We start from the raw sequence: 26,513 nt of genomic DNA on the forward strand, positions 1-26,513 counted from the left end.
GTTCTGAAATCAGATGTGGCTTTGCTTCCGATATTCCCGTCGCCGGCACGAATTTGTCGACAAAACCCGAAAGCGACGACATAATGCAGCCTTGTGTTGTATTCATATTGATTGAGATTCTAGCATCTTTGGCATAAGTGATTGTACCCTAGTCCAGTCAGCCAGGTGAGTGACGTCATCAGAGGGCGACCGTGTTGCGGAAGTTACGTTGCGCTCCTGAGAAAACGCAACTGCGTAAGCGAAGTTTTTCTGTGTCGACAAAAAGGGGACTTGAAAAGCACCCCCTCCCCCTCCCCCGTCACGCCAGGAGGTTTGGGGGCGCGTCATTGAGTGACGTTCACTTCCTGGCCCTGCTATCAACTTGCGAGAAGATTCGACAACGAAAGGAACCCAAAACCTGCAAGTTGCTCGTGTGCGTGCTTGCGTGTTTGTTTTTGCCTCCACTCTGCACTCGTGTAAAAAAAACTATTTTCGAACAGGACAACTTGTTGCAGGTCATTTTGATGTTTGGCAGCGCGATTGATCCAGTTTAAGGTTGCAACGATTATTTTAATGTCTTCGTCTGTTGATTCGTTTTTTGTTGATGAATCGGATAAAATAAAACTTCCTTTTTCCAAAACATGGCAAAATGAACGAAGTTGTCAAGCTGACAGTGCAGAAAAATGCACAGCCAGAAATAGATGATTCAGTTACTGTTTTGGTTCGTAATATAGGTCAGGGCCAGTTTTCCAAAGTAAAAGCAGATATAAATGCAAATGTACGTCTGAGAATCCGTTTCGTGCAGGACGGGAGATTTACTGTTGGCAGGCTCAAATCAAAGCGAGTTAAGCGCTAAAAAGAAAAGCAAAATGTTTGTAACGTCACTAACATGCAGGGGCGGAGCCAGAAGGTGGCTAATGGGTGGGCCTGGAAACACCAGGGTGGGCCTGAGTATTTCTCTCACTGATCACAATCCTCCGGTCCCGACATATTCAATTAAAATGACAAACTGAATAATATGACATTCAGATCTTCCTTGGACAACCACAATTACGCCATTCTTAAAAAACACAACCAAAGTCAAATAAAAAAATAATTGAATAATAATTTACAAAACATTTTTAAATACCATTTTTCCGGACTATAAGCCGCCACTCTTCTCGGTTTTGAACCATGCGGTTTATAGACCGGTGCGGCTATCCTGTGGATTTTTCTCCCACCACTCGGGGCGGTCTAACCGGAATGAAAATACAATCCAATACAATTGCCACGAACAGGACGTGACTGCAGGTGGAGGAGTTCAACAGGCGAGGGCGCTATAAAAGGACGTTAGCCGACAAACTGGAGTGGCGGCAGGCAGTGAAATGAAGAGAAGTACTGTTTATTTTCTCTTGGTTCTGTTCCGTTTTAATCAGCAAAGTTGCTGCCGTGTTAAAAGGCACTTTTGGGAAAGAATCTGTTCAGGTACATACATGTACATTTACAGTTCAAAATTGTTCTGTAAATGCAGTAAATATCTAATTTTTTGACCTAAATGCGGCTCATATAAAGATGCTGCTTGTATGTGTGTTTTTTTTTTTTTTTTTTTTTTTTAATGGAGTGGGTGCGGCTTATATAAAGGTGCAGCTTATAGTCCGGAAAATACAGGCGGAAGGTGGCGGAAATGACGCCCCAAAAACCAAAAAGTACTAATAATTAAAATTTTGAATTTTTTCATGAATCTCTCTGGGTGTGCAGTCTGTCAGTCTGGGTGGGCCCGTGCACACCCAGGCCCACCCATGGCCTCACCCCTGCTAACGTGGTAAGTTTCTGACGAGTTTCACGTTTTACCGCGATACGTTTCTCAATTCAGCGTGATTCATTTCACATTTGAGTGTGATCAATTTCACCGATTACATTTCATGTTTTAACATGATACGTTTGAAAAAGAAGTTAGCCAGTGTCAAAATTTTGAAGATGAACAAAACAAGCTAATCGGTCTGCTTTCATTGGGGACGTCAGAAACCTGTCAATATTTGCTGTTGAGAAGCTGAAGTGTCGAAGTTAAAAAGGGTGCCTGAATGTTGGATCGATGATCAAAATAGTAGTCGATTCAAATCAATTGTCGTTTAATCGTTGCATTTGTAAACCATTTGATCGTTTATGTCATTGAAATCGCTTTTTTCGGTGTATATTTTTTGGAAACCTCTTGAAGCTACCGTGACAGAATGTCGCCGTCTTCCCTTTTCAGCTTGAGCCGCTTTAAAGCTTTAAAGTCAACCCCCACATTTTTTTTTTACAAAAATATGTTCGTGAACTCTTCTGTGGAAGCACCCGTTTTAGCCATCTCGGGGGCGGCCATTTTGCGTCGACTGAAACAGTCAGTTGCTCGGGTAACGACCAATCGGGTCCGACCTGCTTTCTGAAGTTGAGCTGAGCCACGATTGGTCGTTACTTGAGCCCCCACCCCCCCGGATGGCTCAAATGTTGCCGTTGAACTCATATTCCACCGAGGCAATATGAATGGGAATGCCCTGTTTGGACTCGCGGAGGCTCGTAGGACGTATTTTTGTCAAGAATTGATTTCCCCTTGAGCAAACGGCGCCCCCTGGTGAACTCTCCGCTTCTCGTCAAGCAGCAACCTTGAAAGCGAGACCCCATTTCATCCCCCCCGAAGCGGCCGACTCCAAAAGCGAATCAATTCCAGACGGTCCACGCATGACACGCCGCCTATCTTTGACCGAGGCAACTCGGCGGAGCTGAATGCTCCTAGCAATGCGCAGCGCCTTTGACATGCTAACGGCTAGCTTCCGTGATGGCTGCGCCCTCTTTTGACGTTTGACGATTGTTGCTTTGTTTGTTTGTTTGTTTGTTTGTTTGCTCCCCAGCATGTCGTCGTCACCGCCGCCGCCGCCGGAGATCGCGTCGCTGTCTTGGGGTCGCATGACGGTGAAGGGGGCGCCGTCGCCCTACAAGGACTGCAAAGTTTGGCCCGGGGGCAGCCGGGCGTGGGACTGGCGCGAGACCGGCACCGAGGTGGGCGGCGCCGGCGGCCGGTCGCGCCCGCGCTCGCGCGCGCGCGCAGCCTTGTGTCGGAGCCTGATTGGGCCTCTCGTCGCCAGCACCGTCCCGGAGTTCAGGTGGCCGACGTGCAGGAGGTGCTGGACAAGGGAGTGGACTTGCTGCTGATCGGCCGAGGGATGGAAATGGCCCTGCAGGTGACGCGCGCGCACACCGGCGACGGAGGCGGGCGGGCGGGCGGGCGGGCGGGCCGGCCGGGCGTCCACAAGGCACTCGCAACCGCAACATCGTTTGGGAGGGAAAAGAGGCCGAGTGCAAAATTGTCTTTTATTAGAGAGAGAGAGAGAGAGAGAGAGAGATTTCTTTGGAGAGAAGTGGGAATCCCACTGAGAACGGCGACCAACCAAACGAAAAGCCCCGAAACAAATAAGGACGAGGGTTTCAAACGACGGGCGGGGTTTTAAAGTAGGGGTTTAAACTAGCATTTGGGGTTTCAAAGGAGGCTTTTAAAATAGGGTTAGGGTTTCAAACTAGAGTTAGAGTTTCAGAGTAGGGTTTTACACTACAATTAAAATTTTACACTAGGATTAGGGTTTCAAAGTAAGGTATTAATCGAAGTAATCTTAAACCAAGTTTTAGCTTTCAAACTAGGGTTCTAAACTAGGGTTAGAGTTTGGAATTAGGGTTTTAGATTAGAGTTAGAGTTTTGACGTGGGGATTTCAACTAGGGTTAGGGTTACAAAGTAGGGTTAGGGTTTCAAAGTAGGGTTTTAAACTACAATTAGGGTTTCAAAGTAAGGTTTCAAACTATGGTTAGGGTTTCAAACTAGGGTAAGGTTTCAAAGTTGGGTGTTGAAATAGGGTTAGGGTTTTAAACTACAGTTAGGATTTCAAAGTAAGGTTTCAAACTATGGTTAGGGTTTCAAACTAGAGTAAGGTTTCAAAGTTGGGTGTTGGAATAGGGTTAGGGTTTCAACGGAGGGTCTTAAAATAGGGTGAGGTTTCCAAGTAGCATTTTAAACCAGGGTTAGCTTTTCAAAATAGGGGTTTAAACAAGGTTTAGGATTTTATAGTAGGGCTAGGGTTTCTAAATTGAGTTTCAAACTAGGGTTAGAGTTTGGAATTTGGGTTTTAAAGTAGAGTTAGAGTTTCAAAGTGGGGATTTAAACTAGGGTTGGAGTTACAAAGTAGGGCTTTAAACTACATTTAGGGTTTCAAATTAGGGTAAGGTTTTAATACAGGGTTTCAAACATGGTTTGGGATTCAAAGTAGGGCTTTAAAGTAGGCTTAGGGTTTTAAAGTAGGGGTTTAAACTAGTGTTAGGGTTTTCTAAGTAGGGTTTTAAACTACTGTCGGGATTTTAAACTAGGGTTTCAAACTATGGTTAGGGTTTTAAAGTACGGTTTCAAACTAGGGTTAGAGTTTGGAATTTGGGATTGAAATTAGAGTTAGAGTTTCAAAGTGGGGATTTAAACTGAGGTTAGGGTTACAAAGTAGGGTTTTAAACTACATTTAGGGTTTCAAATTAGGGAAGGTTTCAATATAGGATTTCAAACATGGTTAGGGTTTCAAAGTAGGGCTTTAAACTAATCTGGGTTTTAAAGTAGGGTGGTTTTAAACTAGTGTTAGGGTTTCAAAGTAGGGTTTTAAAATAGAGTCAGGGTTTCAAAGTAGGGTTTTTTTAGTAGGGATGTAACGATTAATCAAAAATGGATTTCAAATCGATGAATCGGGAGTCATTAGTAAGGCATTTTTTCTGGAAAAAAACAACCGTGTATAGTCAGGTGTTTTTTTAGGGAAAAAATGACTATGTGTAGTAAGGCGTTTTTTTGTGGAAAAAAACCCCGACCATGTGTCGTAAGGCGTTTTTGGGGAATAATGACCAAGGCGTTTTTCTGGTCAAAAACGACCATGTATAGTGACTTACTATGGGTGCGCACAGGCCCACCCAGATTGACTGACTGCCCACCCAGTGGGATTCATGACAAAATATATACTTTTACATGATTAGTAAATCGTTTTTTAATTTGAGTTTGTTGTGTTTTTTATTTAATTGAATATTAAGAGTGGCATAAGTCTGGTTGTCTAAGGAAGATCAGAACTTGATATTATTCCGTTTGTCATTTGGTTTGAATATACGATGTGTCGGGACAGGAGGAGAGAAACATTCGGGCCCAGCCTGATTTTTCCAGGCCCGCCCATTGGCTCCGCCCTTGAGTGTTCGGGTTTGAAAAATCGGGTTAGGTCCGAGCCCTGAGGAGGGCACAGCGTTTGCATCGTTTGGAACAGGTCTCAATTGGATGGCGCCATTTCCGCCACCTTCGGCCTCTCGACTCTCGTTTCTCGGAAATGAAGCGGCGCCGACAAGGCTTCTTTCCTATTTGGGCTTTCAGGTTCCGGCGTCCACGGTGGAGCGCGTGACGGCGGCCGGCGTCCAAGTGCGAGTCCTGCAGACGGAGGCGGCCGTGGCCGAGTACAACCGCCTGGCCAGAGGCGGAGCCAACGTGGGCGGAGTCTTCCACTCCACCTGCTGAGGGCCCGCCCGCCGCCCGCCGCCGCCCACCTGCCCACCGCCGCCGCCCACCTGCTCGCCGCCGCTCTTGGCTTCATCTGCTGGACGACGCGTCACAGCCAGGGGCGCGGCCGTGGGTGGGCCGGGCCACCCAGATTGACAAGCCTGCCCACCCAGTGAGATTCATGAAAAAGTGCATACGTCAACATTTGGAGGAAATTGTGAATTGATTTCTTTGTGTTTCTTTTATTTGATTGAATATAAAAAACGGCACAATTGCGGTCGTCATTCAGAGATTATTCACTCGCGTCATTTGATGAGACGAAAGATACAACGTGTGGTGTCCCTGGGGAAAGGGCCTCATTCAATAGAGTGGAGCAAACGCAACAGCTTTCACGCTGCCCCTCCCGCTGTTCCCGTTGAGGCCAGCGGGAGGCGCTCGTGTCTCAACCAGTCACGCGGACACAAAACAGGAACGGATTCCTTCATTTTCTCCTCCTCGTTGAGCCATTTCTCACGGACCACGATTGACACACACAAAACGGGATTTTTATTTTCCTGCAGAAACAAATGCAAATAAGTGTGTGATTGCAGTGAAACATCAACAACCAATAAGCAAGCATAACAAGCGAGTGAGGATCGGCCCCACCCCCAAATCTAATGGGCAACTTTGTGGGAGTCTCGTGCGACGGCTGTGTTGCTTGAGATGTCTGTAGCTCGCTAAGACGTCCGGATGAGCAAATGCTAATAAACGTTAGCATGTCCGTGGCACTTTCCATGACAAGTTAGCATTAAGCTTGCAGCTCGTCCTTCCTTAATTAAGCGAGCGCCGTTTTGTCGTCAAGCGAGTCTAAACCGTTTGCGACAATGTCCTCCTCCGATGATTTTGACGTCGAAGGCGGTCGTCGTCGCACCTCGCACCCCCTCCTTTGGCGCCGCTAGCGTTAGCGTCTGGCAGGCTTGGGCATGATGAAGACTTTGACGGGCTCGCTGAAGGCGATGGTTCCCTCGACGACGCCCTCGGCTGGCGGGAGGCCGTCCGGGCCGTCGCCCGCTGAGGAGGAGCTGTAGGCCAGCAGGAGGCGCACCTCCACCTGAGAAGGCTCTGAGGCGGACAGTGGCAGAGCACAAAAAGGACATGACATGGGAGGGAGCTGACAACATTCCATGACCAACATCGATTGGACTTTTTTTGTGTCAACGCCTCGTTTATTCATAGATCCAATTATTTGCGGCGCTGTTTTTCTCTCAAAAATGCCTCCGCGTCTCCCGCTGCAACGCACATGCACGGTGGTGCACGTCGCGGGAGCATCATCAGAGGCGGGCATTCCGTCTTGCGCAGACGTTAGACAATCGACGGGGCAAAAAAAAAAAAAAGACGGCCTAAGCACAGAGGCAAGTTGATTTTGCTCCGTCTGTAAGATCATCACTAGCCCGGTCCGTCGTTGACGAGAGCGGGAAGCGCCGAGAGCGGCCGACAAACGGCCTCGCGTGCGACTATGAAACGCCGAGAGCGGCCGGCGAAGGGCCTCGCGGGGGCGGCGCTACGGGGGCGGGCCGGCATCTCACCCGTCCAAGCGCCGTGCGACAAGTAGACCTGCGTGATGAGCCTGTGGCGCTGCGGTCCCGGATTGCGGAAGTCTCCCGGTTTGGGGTGGATCACGTGACTCTGGCCGTCGGGATAAAGAACCTGAAGACAGAGACAGAGACAGAGAGAGAGAGAGAGAGAGAGAGCGAGAGCGAGAGCGAGAGAGATGTTTGTCTTAGGGGAGCCCCAATGCATTGGGGCCGGGCCAGTCCATTGCGCTCGCTGGGGCAAACAACAAATAGCTGCTCTTGCTTTCGCAAAGGGATTCATTCATTCATTCATTTTTCCCCAAGATTTGGATTGACCTTTGTGGATCGCAGCAGCAAAAACCTTAGTAAGTAGAAACCATTTGGGTTTGACTAAATAATTGTTTCATCATAATCGCCGGTGTTAAAAGCAACATGAAATACGAGGCATGTAAAGAATTTAAAATCGATTCGCCCCCGATTTTTTTCACCAATGCATTAATCAAAAAGTTGAGTTGATGAAATTCATCTGGAAAATGGTGTCTTGAAAGGTTTTTTCACTCCAGATGCATAGCACATTTTGAATGTGTCGATCAAATGATGCTTTTGCGCATATTGCGTCTGTGGATGCTGCGGAAGCACGCGAGTGCACAGAGACAAGCATGGTAGCAATTTTAAAAAAAAAAAATCGAAAATCAAATCGAAAATCGGGACCTGAAAATCCAATCGAATTGGGGCTTGAGTGAATCGTTACATCCCTATGAAATACTGCTTTGATTTTTCAAATGAAGCCACCCAGAGTGTGTTGTCCGCAGGCCCGCGCGTTGGAACGCGGCATTCGGTCGAATGAGTAGGCGCTAATGCGGCCCTTTTGAGCCAGCTCTGGGGGCGGCCGTTTTGGGAATTCTGCCCGCTGAAAATGACATCACAGTTGCCAAGGACCAATCACGGCTCCGCTTGCTTCAGAAAAGAGGTGAGCCACGATTGGCGCTTACCCGAGTAACTGTGATGTCATTTTCAGTGGACGGAAAAGTACACAGTGCACGCACAGTAGCTCGATTCTGATTTGCGGCTGAACGCGATATGATGGAACCCGATCACACGGCAAATGGCAACCGGGTCTCGGTTGCCTTTCCTGGATCAAGAAAGGTTTGATATGGAAGAAGACGAAGACAAAAAAAAAAAAAGCAAATGCAACGGTGGACTAGAAATGGCTTTTGTTTACCTCCACTTTGACCGAGTTGTGGGGGTCGCGGACGTGCTCCAGAGTGGCGTCCACGTCCAGCGCCACCACCAGGCCGGAGGTGAACTTGAGCGGGTTGTCCGACTCCCCCGCCGGCTCGATGATGTGGGCGGAGGCTCGATGGATCTGCGCAACGGGAATAAGTGGGCATTTTGCGGGCAAAGGCGTTGTCTCCTTTCTTTTTTTTAAACAGAGTGTAGGGTTGCTCGATTATGAAAAAAATATGAATCGCGATCATTTTGGTCACAATTGAAATTACGATGATTCAAACGATCATTTTTGGCTTCAGCACAAGAAAGTGTTTAAACGTAAAAGACAAATACATTTCTTTGAAACAATATAATTATTAGGGGTGGGAACAATCGTTTTTCCGATGCGTCGTTCGGCATATTAAAAAGAGTCTGAATCGATTCATAGGTATTCGTAATCGCGTTTGTACGTCAGGCGTCTGTGCTAGGCTAAGCTAATACGTGACAAAGAGGGCGGAACAAGCAAAAGCTCATACAAGCGCGGCGATGTCAAAGTGCGAAATAGAAATCATTGCTCTTCCTTGAGTTTTTGTGCTTCAAAAAGGTGCCAGTGTTTTGCACAGAATAGGACATGTAAGCCAATGTAGCGATGCATCGGAATTGCAATCGAATCGAATCGTAGGCCTCCGAACGGGAATTGAATCGAATCGTGGGCCCGTGAATCGGATCAAACGGTGAAGTACCCACAGATTCCCCCCCTAATAATTATGTAAATTCCTTTTGGACCAAACCAAATTCATAAAATCAGTTCTAAAAGAAAAGGTGCAAAGGTATAAATTGGAGTCTGATTTTCTTGCGTCAACAAGCGTTGGATAACAATGCCTACGAATCACGGCTTTTTACCACGATGGCAATTTTGTCATCGTGGAGTGTCGTAATCGTCGTTGTAGCTGAATTTCGATTGATTGCGTGCGCGGCCCTAAACAGAGGGAGCGCGGGGGTGAAAAGCGTAAACGTGATCTTATTTGATGCTTCTCTCAGTTGTCCACTGTCATATGGAGTAGTAGTAGTAGTAGTAGTAGTATTTTGTGGGAAAAGGTGCCCATTTGGAGGGCATGAGCTGAGAACGGAGCACCTGAGGCGGAAGGCTGAGGCGCAGCAGGGCGCCGCGCCTCAGCGAGGTCTCCAGGATGCGCAGCAGCTCAACCGGCTTGCGGGCCGCCGGCCGCGCCGCCGCCGCCTCCGCCAGCTTGGCGGCAAAGCCCTCCTGAAGGTGAGGCAGCTGGGCCGCAAACAGCCTGCGGACAACGCCGGCCGTCAACCGAGGGCGACCCAGGCCGGGAGGATGGAGAGCGGCGACCCACCTGTGGAAGGAGTCCAGCTCGTGCAGGAACTTTTCGCAGGCGCCGCTCACGGGCTCCTGCCTGCCGGCGCACAGCAAAGACAACGGGAGGCAACGACGGCAAATTCCAAAAGAAAATAGCGAGCCACCAAACTGAATGCTCCAAAGAAGCCGGCCGGATGCTTAGTCTTGCTCTTGCAGTTTAGTGTGACATGAGATAGCGCTATAGCTCGTATCGTGCAATACCCAATATTCCCCACTACTGTAATACCGTGCAATACTCAACATTCCCCACTACTGTTAGTCTAGTTTTATTTTTATCCAATGCTGTTCCTTACATTTCACTACAGCACTGCAGCACTGTCACTTAGAGTATTTTTTCCTCTGTACTATGTACAGGCCGAAATGAGTGTTCCTCATATTTTTTATGTAGATGTAGGTTGGTGTGTATACACATGTGTATATACACACGTTACTGCGTATATCTACATAGGTTTGATTCTAAATGTTTGCCGTCAATGTTATACATTAATGGCCACATTATGCCGCCGCCCCTGTGCGACCTATATCTTTGCTACTGTAACAATGAAAATTTCCCCACTGTGGGATCAATAAAGGCATTCTTATTCTTATTCTTAATAAGGTGTTATCATATCATTTCCCCTGGCCAAACTAGGGGAAAAAAATGCAACTTATAGTCTGGAAAATAGGCTTTAAAAAAAAACAACCCGATAAGTAACAAACGCACTCTCGTCTCGCTGATGGGCTTGAGCGCCTGTGTGCGCGCGCGAGTGAGACTGACCCGTGCGCGGCGCTGAGAACAAGCTGCAGCGCTTTGGCCTGCAGCCGCACGTGATGGATGACGGCCACCTGCCTGCTCTCCAGACCGCTATACATGAACTCCAGCTTGTAGGTCTCCTCCAGAACCTGCGAGGCAGACGCGCGCACGTGAGCGCAAAGGGCGGCAAAAGGCGCATGCGGCACTTAGCGCGAGGGGAGCCACCTGCCGGGCGGCCGCCACGGCCGTGCCGCTCCGTTTGAGGCGCAGCGGCACCGGCATGTTCCACAGCTTCTCGTGCAGAGCCTGAAGCAAAACAAAGCGGGCGGCGGCGCCCTACCCTCATATGGTGACGTGATCATCATCATCATCATCATCATCATCAAACATAAAACGCTCATCCCGAGAAAGAAAGGCGCGGCGCAACGGTATGAAAGTGAGGCGAGACGCTGCGGCTTTTGGCTGGTGGGCCGACCTTGATGAGGAGAAGCTGGCAGCGCAGGTACGTGGCGCAGAAGTCAGCCGCCCCGGCGAGTTCTGTCTGCAGCTGGCCCAGCCTCTCCAAGTCACTGACACACACACACACATTGCATTTTGCAACGAATACGAGCGGCGGCGGCGTCACGTCAGCCTCAACAAGTCAGAGCGCCTGACGTGAGACCCCCGCAATCACCTTCATCGAGTCCAAAATGTTGGAAAGGAATCGTGGCACCAAAGCCTTGGGGGAGCTTTCCCCATTGTGAAAAAAAAAAAAGATCAATGGGGATTCTTTGGGTCATAACAATTGTTGCAAAACGGAAACATGTTTCAAGGCCCAAAATAAAGAAGGACAAATCCATGCGAGTGAGTTCCTTCCAGTCGGCCGAGGGCCGCTCGAGATATTTCTTGCGGCGAGCGCGCCGTGCCACGTTGACTTTGCCTACCGCCGCGCTCCGCAATCTTGCCGCGCCTCGTGCTCATTTCTTGTGACAAGAGCGCCGTCGTTTTGCAATGAGCTTTCAAAAGCCAAAGCGGTCATTTCCATTGAAGCGCGTCCGATTTCGGGTCCCAAACAAGTCACGGACGACGACCGCGGCGGAAGGATGACACTTGAAGGCCCACATCTGCCTGCCGTCCGTCCGTCCGTCCGTCTCACAACTCCAGTCACATGACCGACATGGGCGCGGTCAAGTACCGTATGGTGAAGACGAGCAGGTCCCCGGCTCCGGGCGCTTCCAGGTTGCGGACGGCGCTCACCCGCTCCAGACTTTGCTGCAGGAAGAGCCGAGCCGACTCCACGCCTTGACAGTCCGCCGAGTCCGAAGCGTGGACCTGCTTCCTGCCCGGAAGCTGCGAGGGGGGCAAGGGGGGGGAGAAAAAAGAGCAAACAAAGTCATGGTCATCGGCGAGCGGTAGGGCAGCGCAATGGATCCGAGTTCGATTACAATGACCGTGACGTTACAAAATTGCCATCTTCGGCGGAAAAAAACAAAACGTCATTCCTATTCATTTCTGTCCGACGTTTGTTCACGCAAGGGAATCGGACGTCAATTTAGACGTTTGCAGCTTTTGATTTGATTTGAATACATTTTGTTTGGTCCTTACGCTGATTTGATCTTGATCCAAAAAGAAATGACTGATTGAATAATGCTCATTTCAATGATGACCAAAATAATGATGATGAATATTTTTTCCCGTCATGGAACAAGGAGTCGAAAAAGCGGCAGCGGCGGCAGCGGCGGCAGCGGCGGCGCCAGCTAATTGAACAACGCAAACCATCTTAGGCAAACGACTTGAATCAAGTCAAGTCACTCGAATTGTCAGACCGGCGCGCGCGTGTGTGTGTGTGCGTGCGTGCGTGCGTGTCCGTGCGCGTGCGCGGTACTGACCGGCAGCGGCGGCACCAGGTGCGACAGGCTGTCCCTGAGGTAGGCGTAGTGTCTGAAGGTGTGGTCCGAGAAGAGCGCAGGCATGCTGGGACACGACTTGGCCGCGTTGAACACCAGCACCAGAACGGCGATGTCTGACGCCGCCGTCAGGGACAACACGGCCGCGAGCACGGCGAGGGGGGGGCGGGGCGAGAGCGAGCGGGAGGATACAGGCCGGGTCGTCCATGTCCGGTTCGGGCGTGTCAAAGTAAGGGTGCGTGCTGAGCAGTTCCGGGACCAGCGGCAACACCAGCATGGGGTGGCGCCAACCCAAAAACTTCAGACACCTGCGCAGACAAAGAAGGAGCACGGCCAGCGTTGGCTCGGGCGGCTGCTCCGAACATGCTTTGGCCGCGCCTTGGCCAGCTGAGGGACGCTCTTTCTCCGGCGGGGAATTCGCCCCCGGCGCGCCGCGCCGCGCTTCCTTTCCGCGCCTTTTGGCCCACCTTGACTTCAAAGTGGGATAAGGCGGAGACATTTGCCACACGTTCGAAAATCGGACATCTACGGGAGCGGGAAAAGAAAAAAAGCCGTTGGCGAATGAATCGGGCGAAGCATCGGCGGCGCCGATGTTGCAAATGTCGGCCTTGGCGCACCGCAGCTTCCCCCGTTTCACCTCGTCTGGTCTGCCGTCGTTTTCAATAGGCCATTTGCAAACATCCGCTTTGCTTTGGAAGCACCTTTTTGGCCCATTTGCCCACGACGCAAAACCACCACGACAGTTACAGTTTACAATCTGCGCACCTTCCTTCTAAAGTTCCATCAAAAAGTTGCTTTTGGACAGCGAAAGAAGTGCTCTAAAGTCACAGAAATGTTCAACGCAGCTTGAAACCGTCGGATTTTGAAAAAAGGCCGCTGCCCATATTTGGTCTCCCCAGAAAAAAAAAAGAACAATGACAGAGCAAAGAATTGCCATGAAAGAAAGACCTTTGCTTTCAACTTGCATGAAAGCGATTTTCGAGTTGCTGATCGGCCACAACGGGCCAGCGCCGCCGGTGGAGAGAAAAGACAGACGGAAAGAAAGACGGAAAGACAGAAAGACAGACAGGCGGAAAGACAGAAAGACAGACAGACGGAAAGACAGACAGACGGAAAGACAGACAGACAGAGAGAGAGAAGGGAGATGTCGCGAGGTCTCACTTCCACACGGAGTTGCGGTCGGCGGGATACTTGTTGAGGTTCTTGAGCAGCTCCAGCAGGGCCAGCTGGATGCACTCCTTGGTGGACACGTTGGTGTAGCACAGCAGCTCGTGCAAAGCTTCTCGGATGTCGCGAGACGAGTCCTGAGCAGTCACACGCGCAAAAGACGGCTCAGCCTTCGCGATCGCAAGCAAACGAACGAGCCGACAAACGACGGCCGAGGGATGGCTCGCCAAAGTCAGCGTGCCGGTCTGACACGCGACAACGACAACAGCAAGCGGCTATTTTTGGCATCCGAGTCCACAAAATTCGCCCGGCTACTCCCGCGCCGTTTCCCTCCCGGCTCCGAGCCGACTTGTGGAAAACGGACAGTCGGCGGCCACAAAAATCATCATGTTTGCATTGTGGGTTAGAGATCCGCCCGTGTGACTTTTTTTTCCGTTTGTTTGTTTTTTTTCAGGGCCGACGACGACTATTACTAGCCAAGGGGGCCGACCGCCGATATTTGGAGGCCAATTTTGAGCTAAATCTATCTATCTATCTATCTAAGTGGCGTTCGGCTACCTCCAGTACAGCCAGCACGGTGTCCAGCTGGTCCTCCCTGAGCGTGATGTGGGTGGAGATCTCCCGCAGCACGTGGATGGACTGCAGCCGCACCTCCTCGATCTCGTCGTTGAACATGTCCACCAGGAAGTCCAGACACTTCTCGGCGAAGCCGGACGACGAACCGGCCAGCCGGCACAGGGCCTCCACCGCCGCGATGCGCACCTCTGCCGCAGGAAAAAAACAAACAAACAAAAAAAAAGAGCCTCGTCAAAGGCCGCCCGCCGCATTGGCGCCATACAAACTCCCGAGACGGCCACCTTTGACTCGAAATTGAAAAAAAAAAAAACACAAAAAAATCACCATTCAAAGGAAAGGGAAAATCGGACCGGGTTGTACTAAAAAAGGCCGCCACAAAAAGCTACGCGCGCGCGGGGGATTGTTTGCTGCGGGAGCCCGCTGCCGACTGAGTGAGTGAGCGAGTGAGGACGTGAAGCGGAGCGTACGCTCCGCGGACGCCATTGGCCGGGCGGACGGTGAGCCGGGAGCCCAGGATCGAAACTTGGAAATTGCCCGGAATGGAAGTGACCCAGTCGGAATCCCTCCCCGCTCCGGTCGGCCTGGTAGGAGGCTGCCGATCCCCTTCGTTGAACTGAAATTGACTGGCATTTCGAACCGGAGCTCAAAGAAAGAACAATGAAGTTGAAATCAAAGACATTGGAAATACTTCATTTTTCATTCTTTTCTATTTCACAAAGAAATCGTCGCGGTAAAATCGGTCGGGTTTGAGGGAAAAGGATCGGGGTGAGGCAAAATCAAACAGCCCTAGCCGGAAGCAATGTTCCCAACATTCTTTGCTTGCCCGAGTCATCGATGGAATAATGCCTTCCAAAAACATTTGCTTGCGACCTCCCTTTCTGGACTACCTTCTCGGCGGGCCCACCGGTTGAAACGAGGCGTTGGGACGGCGTTTGGAGCCATCTCTTTGGTCACTTCTGTCCACTGAAGACGGCATCACAACTGCTCAGGGCTCAGCCAACGGCGGCTCACCTCCTTTCTCAAGCTGAGCCGCCATCGGTCCTTCCCCGAACATCTCTGATGGCATTTTCAGTGGGCGCGAGTGACAAAATGGCCGCCCCACCCCCCGGACCAACTCTTATTCGCAATACTCGTCCGAATAGAATGTTTCGACTGGTGGGCCTGCATCCAACAGACGGCGGAAAAAATATCCTCCCCTTTGAGAGACCAAAGAAGTGCATTTTCTCAAAGCAGCTAAAGGTTTCAGCTAAAGGGACCGGGGAGTGTGCGCGCGTGCGTGCGCGCGCGCGTGCGTGCGTTTGCGGCCATGGCCGCCGCCTACCGAACATCTCGTCCTCCAGGCCGTGCACGAAGGCCCCGCAGGCTCCCGAGGCGATCAGGTTGACCGTGTTGGTGTCCACTTTCTCCTTGGGGGCGTCGTCGGCCCACTTGCGGCCCGACGAGAACTCGCCTGAAGCGAAAAGCTCTTTGGCGCGCTCGTGGGCCGTGCGCTTCCTCTAAAAACGGGCCCGCCCCCACCCAAAAAAACAAAACATGTTTTTAATCAAATCAACAAAGAGCAGGAGGTCAGAAGTCAAGGCCAGCGCAAAGTCAGTGCCGATGACGGCCGAGTGTCATAATGGTCACGGGGAGTGAATTTCCATGAAATGCACAGCCCGAATAGGCGTCCAGGAGAAGAAAGGCGCGAGCGCCACGTCCACTCACCCGTAGATCGGACATGAGCTTCTTGTCCAGCGTCTGCTCCAGGAAGTGAGGACTGACCTGCGACATGGAACCCTGGCACGCCACACACAAAAGTCAGGGCCACCGCAAATGGATTCTTCATGTATGACTACGGCCAACATTGTTTAGGACATAAAAAGTGCCACGCCATTCATCAAGCCAAGCGCCCCCCCCCCAAAAAAAACAGAGAAAACATTTATTAACCGCTTACCCTTGTGCTGAATCCAAACAAAACATTTACAAACATCTGCTTCTCTATCGGGAAAACGGCAATCAACATTTTTGCCGATTATCTGAATCATCTGTTTGCGCATTTTCAATTTGAAATCGTGTGCAATTTGGAATAAAGGGCTGGGGGTTTTTTTTGGGTTTTTTTCCGGATCGGCTTCATCCCAGCCCAAACCCGTTGTCGTAGCCAGTGCCGGCGAGGACAGCGACGCGGCTCACTCACCAGCGTTTTGGCGGCCTGCACGCGCACCATCCACGATCCGTCGCTGACCATGTGGCTGATCTTGCCAAAGGCGTCGTCCACCAGGCGGATCTCCTCGTTGGACGACGGGATGGGCACGATGCTGACGCAAAACAAACAAAAGCAGCCCACTGGGACCTTCGCGCCTACTTGAAATATGAACACGTGCGGTGCGGTGCGGTCCTGAATGAACGAACGAACGAACGAACGAACGAACGAACGGACGTGTGCACGAGCGGACGGCTCGATCAACGGACGCGTGGACCGACTGGATGGACGAGAAAGGTAGCGCTGACAAAGGAAACAACGGCCGGCCATGTGAACGAATGAATGGGCGAGCGAGTGGATGCATGCTTGAGCGAATTCATTCCTGACGAATGAATCCACGGACGTGCGGATGAACCGATCGGCAGCTCAACGTCAGAACCAATGATGAATGTATGAATGACGGGCGGAAGAATGCACAGCTATGATGAACGTGCGAATAACTGGCCGGATCGATGCGCTCGCAAGTGGGAGAAGGAACTGAGCTATGAGCGCATGAACGAATGCGCTTTGGGCCGAATTAGCGATGAAGAAACGGATGCGGCGCTGAACGGATGAAATCAAGGGGCCGTCCAAAGCGAAGGGTGCGCGATCGGACGACGGATGAATGAATGAACTCCCGAATGAATGTGTGGCGTGAGGTAGCGCGTACCCATGCGCAATGAACAATGCGCGGTATGTATGGGGCGGCCGTATTAACGGAAGGCCGGATTCACGGTCGACGTGCAAATTAGAGAGAGATGGACATGTTTTCTTCAGGGCCGACAGCGGTTAGCAGTCGGCTATTAGGAGGCCGAGAAGCCGCATCGGGAGCCCACATTCACTCGCAGTCAGAAGCAAAAAATCAGAGAAGACAATCAAACTCTTCACTTTCTTGAAATAGCTTTAACCCGGCCGGCATAGGTTGATTCAACCGTTTGTCAGATTTGCATGATGTCCATTTGTTTGGAAAAAATGATTATTACCATACATTTGGGACCGACAACTTGGTTCTCAAATTTGTACAAAAATTTCAGGGAGCACCCAGGGTAGGGTGGTCAGCACGTCTTGAAAAGTGAAAGAGTCGCTTCGGACAGCAAAAGAAGTCCTCCAAAAGTTCAACTTTCACCCGATCTTCCTTTTGATTTGAGCGCAGTTTGAAATGGATTCTTGATCGGCCGTCAGATTGGGAAAAAAGGCCGAGGGCGATATTCGTCGGGTTCGCTAGTATGAATAAACGTATGGGTGAATGACTTCACGCCTGGCTTTGATGAACGCGCGGACGAAGGCCATTTACGGATGACGACGTGAACCAATGGCAAAGTCAACGGAAGACTCAATCCGTTTGGGAACGGATGATGGCGCGTGGCTCAAAATCAATGTATGAATGAGTGCCTGAACGCCTGCTCTGTGCCAACGAAGAAGGTGCGGGGCGGCGCCCGCGCGCGTAGGCACTGACCTCTCGGGGTACAGGACGCTGAGCACCCAAACCGTTTGAACGGCGGCCGAGCGAACCTGCTCGTAGTCGTCCGCCAGCAGCCGGCACGCCTGCGCACACGCACACGCACGCGCGCCTGTCACACAACTGCCTTTTCAGCTTCGCAAACCTGGCAAAGGACGGGTGCAAAAGTCCAGTCCGGCCTGAAATACTCCAAAGAGACATTTCCAGATTGAAAAAAAAACCCCAAAAAAACGGGAGCCCCAAAAGCCTTTGGACAATTCTGCATGCAGTATAACAGTGGCTAGGGAAAGTATTCAGAGCCCTTGAAATGTTTCACTTTGTGTGTCATTGCAGCCATTTGGCCAAATTGCCAAAGGTTCTTTTTATTTCTCATGAAAGTACACTCAGCACCCCATCTTGACAGAAGAAAAAAAAAAAAATGAAATGTAGAAATGCTGAGTGTAGGCTTCTTAAAATGTTTGTCGCTTCTGTCGACTGAAAATCATTGAGTTGCTCAAAAATATTCACCGCCATTATTTGGGTAATAATTGACATTTTGAGTACAAAACAAGAAAAGGTATAATATAAAGACAATGTCTTTGAAACACTATACTTGTGTAAGTTCCACATAAGTTTCAAACCACTTATCCTCACATACAAAATAGAAAGAGGTGCCAATGTATGAATTCAAGTATGATTTCCTCGCGTAAACAAACAGTGCCTTGGATAGAAATGAATATTAATCATAGTTTTTTGACGACTATTCCAAGTTTGCAATCGCGGAGTGTAATAATTGTCACTGCAATTGAATTTCCATTCATTGCACCGCCCTCGACAACGACATCACATTTGCTGAGGGCTCAGATCACGACCAATCATGGCTCAGCTCCACAAAGCAGGTGAACCCTGATTGGTCGTCACCCGAGCCGTTGTGACGTCCTTTTCGGTCGACGGACAGAAGTCAGAAAATGGCCGCCCCCTGAGATGGACAGAAACGGCGGGATTTTGCTGCTTAGCTCCTAGTCCACAAAATTGCGCAACATTCATCAGAATGTCGCATTTCGACAAGTGGGCCTGCATAGAACATATTCTTGGGGGGGACAAAGGGCATTTCCCTATCACGATTAGAAAGGTGAGATGTACTTTCAGTGAGTTTTTGTTTTGTAAAAGCAGCGGCATCACGTTGGTTTCATTTTTGTTGGTTGTTTTTTGTTTTTTTTCATTTCAGAAGGAGTTGTTGGCCTCACCTGCTCGTAAATCACCTGCTGAATCTTCATTCCTCTTTCGTGGAGCTGCAGCTGGAAGACACGGGCAAGACAAGAGTCGGCGGGAGTCCGCCCGCAATGCATTGAAATGAGCCGGGCTGGCGCTACCATGGCTTTGAGGGCCGCCGTGCGCACTCTGGGGTCCTGATCTCCAAAGAAGTCGCTGATGACGGTCGGCACGTCGCGGGCGCCCCCTGAGCAAACAAAGCGCCCTTTTCGGTGTTTCGCTCATAGACGTTCCGACACATTGTGACGCCCCATTACGACTCTTGTGTGCGAATCGAGCGCGCTTTGGGCAAAAACCCACCGGCCTCGCCGTCCATCGCGGCCACGCGTCCCAGCAGCTGCAGACATTTGGTCCTCACGCAGAACGAGGCGTCCGACAGATGCTTGCGGGCCACCTCCGCCAGCCGCTGCGCCACCGGCGGACTGTGCGAAAGCTGAGCGCCCACCGTCAGAAGGCTGTCTAGAAGCTGGGCCAAGACCTGATGGGACTCTGGGCGGGCGCGCGCACGCACACACGCACGCACGCACGCACGCACGCACGCACGCACACACGCACGCACGCACGCACACACGCACGCACGCACGCACACACACAGCAGCAGATGGTGATGACGACAGAGAAGGCGGCGCCCGGCGACGGAGCGCGTCTCACTCTCGCTGGCCACGGCGGCGAGGACGTCCTCCACGATGCAGTCGGGACTAAAACCCGGAGTGGTGGACAGGACGCCCAGCAGGGAGGCGATTTTCAGCCGCACAGAGTTATCCGTTTCCTGCACCCACAAAGGAGGAAGAAGCGAGTCATCGCTTTTGGCAAAAAACAAGCAAGTGTTGCGTTTTGGGATTTTGGGAGGGATTGGGACAATTGGCAAAATAAAATCCCAACAACCAATTAATGGGGCCGATGAAGCAAAATTCAGCCGAGTTATCGATGGACTAATCGATTGCAAAAAGATTTGTTTGTCGGGCCCTTGAAGGAAGTGATCTGTTTTGGGGAGGAAGACGGAAGTCATTTCTTTTTGGAAAGAAGGCAGTGATTCGGTTCCAGGTGGAGGAGAGAGCTGACCCTGTTCCCGTGAGCGTTGTGTTTTTTCCCTCGCATTTTCCGCAAAAAACAATAGGGGGCCTATCATTTTTGTACAATGTTTTTTCTTTCTCTCAAATCAAAAAACAGTTTTGAGGGACGAAACGCGCACAAAACGCAGCAAACCTTGCACACGCGGGACCTGGCGAAAAAACTGGGAGAGGAAAAAAAACCAAAAGTGAACCTTTGGAGGAATGTCGACAGGAAGTGACATCACATTATCACCAGGCGGACCAATACGCCCCCACCCCGAGCGGGGAAATGTCGTCAGCGTCGGTACCTTGTAGTAATGTTCCAGGAGGATCCTGACGACGCCCTCGACGCTCTCGGCCTCCACGGGTTTGCGGGCGAAGCGCAGCAGGAAGTGCAAGGCGTCGGTGGCGTTGGCGGCCTTGCACAGATCCACGTGGAGAGCCGCCGACTTGCTGGGCTTACACAAACGAAGCTTCTTGGATGCAACTTCTTCGGCGGGAACCTGTCGCGGAGGCAATGCGCATGAGGCTTTGAGACACGACCGAATTTGTTCCGGGACCGAGCTCGTCGCTCAAAACGCTGTCGATGTCGAGTCGTCTTTCCCCGTTGAAATGAATGCAAATGCAAATTTGTCCATCCCAGCCTCAAAAACAAATGAAAAGCAACTGACTTCAAAAAGCAACATCCTCAACAAAAATAAAAACTAACTACAAGAGGATTATAACTCTAGCGTGTTCGCCTTCGCCACCCGGAAGCGATAGAAGACAGACAGCTCAACCCCGCTCAGTTCGTCAGTACGGCACTAATATTAGTCTTTCTCCGCAAAGGGTGACGAAAACATATGCCGGTGAATATTCTATTATGTGTCGACATGCATTCGAGCAACACTTGTGTGCAGATATCCATTTCAGGGTCCGACTTTAGCAGTGGCCCGATGGCTCGCCCGAAATTCCCTGATTCAATTCCGGTGTCAAATGATGACGATTCTTGGTACGTTCGGATTTTATAAGCGTGAAGTGTTTTCCTTCCCATAAAATAAGCTTCATGTCATTTGATGTCAACAAACTGCGTCCAATCTTGACCAATCTCTGCGAACATCATTGTCTATCTATGCTTACATCAATCTCCGAAAATATCAAAACGATGACACCAATCATTATGGATCGCTCCATCTTCAGGTCCATAAAATCCAAAAGATTGCCGCCATCGTTCTGATGTTTTCAGAGATTGATGTGAGACGAGGTAGAGAAGTGCACGTGCATTTTGGTAACTATTGGCCGTAGTTTTCTGACATGGAGCAACGTTAAGCTTTTGCACATGTACAGTGTAAGCGTTTCGTTTTCTTTCCCGTCCTTGCGCCATTGTTAGCAACGCCGCTTAGCCATGAGCTAACTTAGCCGGTTAGCAGCCGCTAACGGTTAGCAACTTTCTTCCCGGTTGTCGCTCAAATGTTTAATGGTCTAATAATGGTCCGAGCGCGGCTACAAGTGATTCCCACCTGTACAACTCTGGAAAATTCTTCATAGACTCGCTTTTTCAAGTGTGCCGCCATGTCGGCAAAACAACGAGTAGCGTTTAGCCTGCGCTTGTCCCAGCGCGCCTTCCGTAGCGATGGCGGCGAGCAAAGCAAAAGGCGATTGGAAAACAAAGCCTCCAACTTGCGGCTTCGTTGACTGGAGTCAGTCGACAACTCATTTGAACCATGTTAGCAGAGAAAGAAAGCCTAAACGCATACGTAACAGCTACATGTCCAGTGAATACACTCTATTTTGTGAAAGAGTTACGAATAACTTAATTCTTATTCAAGTAAAACATCACACAGAAAGTAAACACATTTACGATCGTTTTTTTTATTGAACACCTATACCCCAGAGTCAAACGCAGTAAGAATTGTTTTTTAATTTCACAAACTCTTTTCAAAATATTCTTATTTTAAAATTTACAATCTAAAAATGTTAGCAAAATAAAACGACTTTGAATGTAAGAACTCCATCTAAAGTCCATATTAAATATTTCCAATTGAATTAAACAAATGACATCTTAGATATCATTTAACAACGGCATTCAAAATACAGTATATTTTATATCAAATAACTGCAAATGAAATGAATTGTGGTAAAACAACATTGACATATACGGTAATTGAATACGGTAACACCATTTAAAAAACATATGATTTTATGACATCGTTACAAAGGAACATAAAAGCTTCGTAAAACTTTTGTATATTAAACAATTACAAAGCAAAATCAAATACAGTGACTTAAAACATTTGCCATCTAATGCATTTTTTTGTGTGTGTGGTTAATGTATTTAGTTTATGGACTAATTAAGAATCACTTGAAAGTGTGTCTGCAGCCAGGTGGATGTTACAAGTGACTCTGTTCTCACATTTGGAGAAAGAAACACACAAATTCCCCAAATGACAAAATACAAACATGTCAGGCTCATGACAACATCCAGCAGTCAAGGTTGGATAGGGGCTCTCGAGGACCGGACTTGGGCAGCCCGCACTTGGATTTTACTCAGAAAATGAGTGTCCGTCATCCGTCAGCTGCGAGGGTACCCTTCCCTTCCGTCGTCCGTCATCTTTCCCGGGGGGAAAAAAAAATAGTACCCGGCTATAGGCCGGCTGGCCTCTAATTTTAAACGGCCGTCCGACTCAACTTTCACTCGCACTCAATTGTGGCTAATATGCGTCGGCTTAGGGGCCATGGATGCGGACTTTGCCCAAGTGCGGAGCAAGGGCGCAACGGGGGCACTTGGAAGAATCGGGACAGTTTACGGCGCACTCGTACGCTCGGCGGGAACGCGCAAGTGAAGGGCGCGAGTGTGGCCGTTGGGCCGTAGCGACTCGCTGCGTTTTCGAAGCCTGTTCAAATCAAATCTGTCCCCCGGGCAAGCGCAACTCACTATTTTCCTCCCCGCGCGCACCGTGGCCATCAAAGCCTCGCTGCGAAAAATCCACTCCTGACGGATGACCGACTGATTAAAGGGCTTTCCGTCGGTGCTTAATCCGTCTGTCTATTTGAACATTGGTCCCGTCGTTCGTCGAGCGTCAGCAAAACGGGGGCGGAGCGGTCCGTCACATAGACGCAGCTCTGCCAAGGACAAAAACACAGCGACAATCTTCTCATCTGAACACGTTTTATTTTCTTCCCATTTGTCGGCTCATCTGTTGAGACGCCGCGACAACAGTCCAGTCCATACATTTATTTGACTGGAGTTGCGCAAGGAGTGCAAGCCGCCGGACGGACCCGGACGCGAGCCGTCACCACCAGGTGAAGGTGAGCGTGTGGAAAAAGTCATAGCTGCGCGCCAGGAAGATCTTCTCCATGACGTACGGCCGGACGTGGACCGTGTAGCCCCGACTCCGGATGTCCTTCTGCACGCAGTCCAGCAAGTCGGCGGCCGCGGGGCCCGCGTTCCACGGTCCGAACGTCACCACCGAGTCCTTGTTGGCCCGCAGGCCGCTGACGGCGTTGTCGTAGCAACCCAAGTCCTCCTCCGTCCGCAGAACGCACACCACGATGGTGGAGCGGCGGGAAGCCACCGCCTCCGCTCGGGCGATGCGGATCAGAACCTGCGCCGGGACAACAAAAAGCCACTCAGCCATTCGGAAGACTAACTAACGACTAATTAAACGCCACCGCTGACTTCGACCATCTCGCAGTGAGGAACTGCTGCCTGCCAGACAAGAAAAAAAAAAAAAAAGAAAAACAAGAAAGTCACCCGTTTCCCACAGGAAGAAGGAAAAAGGACCCGATCGGTTTCCCTCACCGTCAAAGCCACGGTCGGTTGTCAGCTCGGATTGACTTTAGTCTCAAATCCACCGCCAAAGGCTGCCAGTGTGACCGGTGTGCATGTGTGTGTGTGTGTGTTAGGGCTGGGCAATGAATTGAAATTCAATTACAATTACGATTATTACACTCCACGATTACAAAATTGGAATCATTGTAAAAACAAAAAACGATGCTTGATATTCATTTCTATCCAACGCGTTTCGTACTTGAATGTATCCGCTGGCACCTTTTTTCACTTTTATTTGACAACACAATGAAACGATGGCTTGAATAATATTGATTTCAATTATTTGCAAATGAATTATGATTCCTATGTTTTTCATAATGGAGCAGCCCTGGTGTGTGTGTGTGTGTGTGTGTGTGTGTGTGTGTGTGGCTTCAAACTCGCACATGTATTTTTGAGCGTTTGGGAGCTTCCGCTGACGAAGCCGCCCGCGTGTTTGACGTGTTAAACAAAAACCTTCAACATTTTGGAAAATGTGAACATTTGTTCCAACACACATGCTTTTCAACAAAGTGACATTTTTCACGCCGACGCAAATGTTCTCTCTTTTACTGCAAACGAGCATCGGCCCCAAATATGGTTTGTGGAACCCCTCGACTACGAATACTCGGCATGGCATGGGCCCTGAAAACGCCATATCGCTCATTTGACTCGCGAGCCACAAACGCCGCCGACTTGAACCCCGCTGCCTTTGCCTTTCAAAGCCTAGCGCGTGCCAACGACAAATGGCATCCACGTCAAACGGACTCCTTTGGATCTGAAACAGTGGACAAAATGTTCTTTTTTTTTCTCTTTTTGATGACGTGGGAGCTTTACGGGAAAGGCGCTTCCTCTCCTTGCCGAGGAAGGAAACGCTGCGAGCGAGCGAGCGAGCGAGCGTTGTGAAGGGTGGACGCAGACCTCAATGTTCTCCTTGTAGTGCGGCACTCTGGCCAGGAACTGCTGACGGCCCACCAGCTCGCCAAAGAGCACGGGACTCTCCTCCAGACGCTTGGCCAGCGCCGGGATGTTGTAGTGCAGCGACTCCTGGTGAACCTGCCGGACATGGGCACGTCTTGGCATCCAATGCGAACGCGCTCAAGGCGCCACGACACTTTTTCCACAGTCTCGTTTTTGCCGCACCGAATCCTACACGCCGCCGTACGTGACGACACGACAGCTTGGACAATTAAATAGTCAAGCAATTTCACACATGAACTTTCTGGGTTTGCTTTCAATGCCTTGACTTGGGTGTTACTCTTTGGTCGCAGTTAAGGAGGAATGGTGTTTGGGATTTGACATTTACATTACTTTAATACACTTTTTTTTTTAAATCAACAAAAACTCCATGTCTGTAAACAAACACTAAAACTAATAAAAGCTCAAGTAAAATGAAGCATTGAAAAATGAATATGAATAAAACCTTAAACACATATTAAAAAAGTTCAAAACTATAGTAGAATGGAAACTATTGTAAGCCTGCTTGGATCAAGTTGCAGGCTCAGTGGTATTGAAAATGAAAGTATGGACAGGCCGACGTGATGAATCTCCTCCCCTCACCTGAGCTGACCTAGTTCCACCAAAGGAATACTTTTATACGAGACACGCGTGTCGCCTGACAACAGCAACGACCAAGTCAAGTTGCGAAAGCTCAACTTTCGCCATCCATTTTGGCAAAAGAAGCAAATGTGGAAAAAGTGAAGCGCTGCCGTGACCATCGGTGGCGGTACCTGCGGGATGTTGTCGACGGGCAGCCGTTCGGACCTGAGGAACTCCAGGACGGCCCCAAAGTGTTCTCCGTCACGGTCCACGAAGTAATGCCCTTGCGCGTCCTTGGGGAGCTTGGGCGGCCCGCCGAACCACTCGGCCAGCTTGGACTCGGGGTACTTGGTGAGCGTGCCGACACTGGTGCAGAACCTGTGGCCGCCCACGTTCAAGTGGACCACACGCATGTGCTGAGGAGTGAGGACCGAGACAAACCGAAACCATTAGATGCGATGCAGCACATCTGCTAGTGCTCGGGGAGGAGATGGCGCAAATCTGCCCATCCCCGCAAGACAACCTTTTTTTTCCCCCCTTTTCTCAAAACTGTTTCAGTCAGTTACACAAAATCTGCTTGTTTGGAGGGGCGTCGCAGCACCCTGAAATCGACTACATATGATATTCATGTTTGGCCAAAAGCCTTCAACTAGTAACCAACTTCCCGTTGCTATCCTGGAAAATAAAAGTGCTTAATTAACGGTGATAGTATTGATTTTCCTTTTCCTTCGTAGGCTTTTCCCACGCCATTTTAAGAGCAAGTTTTTGTTGTTTGTTTCTGTCAAACAATCGATGGAGTTCTAATGGAGCCAACACGACGACGGGGAAAAAGTTGCTGCAGCATGCACCACCTGCTCCTGCCGTGGCAACACAAGGAATGATATTGTTCACGTTCAGGACGAAACGAATACAAGTCATCTTTGTTCGTCTTACTGGAGGTGTGTGTTCCGAGTAATCCGCGACGGCTTTCAAGTCCACTTGGTTCATGTTTGCGCGACTTGCTTCGTCGCTGTCGACCAGGTGAGGCGAATGGGGCGTGGCCTCAACCGGATGTGCACTTGCTTAAATTGACGCAGCCTGTGACGTCACGACAAATGCATAAATAGGGAGGCACCTTCAAATACCGTCTGTCAGATTTTCTGATTTAAAACAAACAAAAAAAAATTCAACAGCAATCCCAACTCGGAAAGACGTTGGCTTA

The 26,513-nt window shown here is 49.9% G+C and overlaps 2 protein-coding genes across 7 annotated transcripts; one reads left to right on the plus strand and one right to left on the minus strand.

Annotated features, from left to right (window-relative positions):
- The first annotated feature begins 100 nt into the window (after window positions 1-100).
- aamdc (adipogenesis associated, Mth938 domain containing) lies at window positions 101-5,790 on the plus strand. Of its 4 annotated transcripts, none has more exons than XM_086036309.1 (5): window positions 101-412; window positions 1,717-1,780; window positions 2,847-2,994; window positions 3,081-3,176; window positions 5,373-5,790. In XM_086036309.1, exons 2-5 carry the CDS (start codon window positions 1,758-1,760, stop codon window positions 5,511-5,513), a joined length of 408 nt encoding a protein of 135 aa, XP_085892435.1. In that variant the 5' UTR covers window positions 101-412; window positions 1,717-1,757; the 3' UTR covers window positions 5,514-5,790. The 4 variants fall into 4 exon arrangements, with proteins under 4 accessions (XP_085892435.1, XP_085892436.1, XP_085892437.1 ...); XM_086036310.1 differs by having other exon boundaries at window positions 101-399; XM_086036311.1 differs by lacking the exon at window positions 1,717-1,780.
- Window positions 5,791-6,018: 228 nt separating this feature from the next.
- Window positions 6,019-26,401, minus strand: ints4 (integrator complex subunit 4). Of its 3 annotated transcripts, XM_086036306.1 has the most exons (26): window positions 26,246-26,401; window positions 25,504-25,728; window positions 24,695-24,829; window positions 23,346-23,570; window positions 20,295-20,489; window positions 19,586-19,703; window positions 19,235-19,423; window positions 19,036-19,121; window positions 18,910-18,960; window positions 17,681-17,769; window positions 16,180-16,300; window positions 15,711-15,782; window positions 15,328-15,502; window positions 13,989-14,194; window positions 13,425-13,567; window positions 12,456-12,571; window positions 12,246-12,379; window positions 11,552-11,706; window positions 10,853-10,946; window positions 10,603-10,683; window positions 10,402-10,526; window positions 9,622-9,681; window positions 9,393-9,555; window positions 8,271-8,414; window positions 7,061-7,181; window positions 6,019-6,596 (listed from the first exon to the last, which is right to left on the minus strand). In XM_086036306.1, exons 1-26 carry the CDS (start codon window positions 26,297-26,299, stop codon window positions 6,436-6,438), a joined length of 3,438 nt encoding a protein of 1,145 aa, XP_085892432.1. In that variant the 5' UTR covers window positions 26,300-26,401; the 3' UTR covers window positions 6,019-6,435. The 3 variants fall into 3 exon arrangements, with proteins under 3 accessions (XP_085892432.1, XP_085892431.1, XP_085892430.1); XM_086036305.1 differs by lacking the exons at window positions 23,346-23,570; window positions 24,695-24,829; window positions 25,504-25,728; window positions 26,246-26,401 and adding an exon at window positions 21,486-21,663 and having other exon boundaries at window positions 6,019-6,049; window positions 6,406-6,596; XM_086036304.1 differs by lacking the exons at window positions 23,346-23,570; window positions 24,695-24,829; window positions 25,504-25,728; window positions 26,246-26,401 and adding an exon at window positions 21,486-21,662.
- Window positions 26,402-26,513: the final 112 nt, after the last annotated feature.

The sequence above is a fragment of the Filicampus tigris genome, chromosome 7 (genome assembly GCF_054856515.1).
Source record: "Filicampus tigris isolate MCC_2025a chromosome 7, RoL_Ftig_1.0, whole genome shotgun sequence".
In the NCBI taxonomy this organism is placed as follows: domain Eukaryota; kingdom Metazoa; phylum Chordata; class Actinopteri; order Syngnathiformes; family Syngnathidae; genus Filicampus; species Filicampus tigris.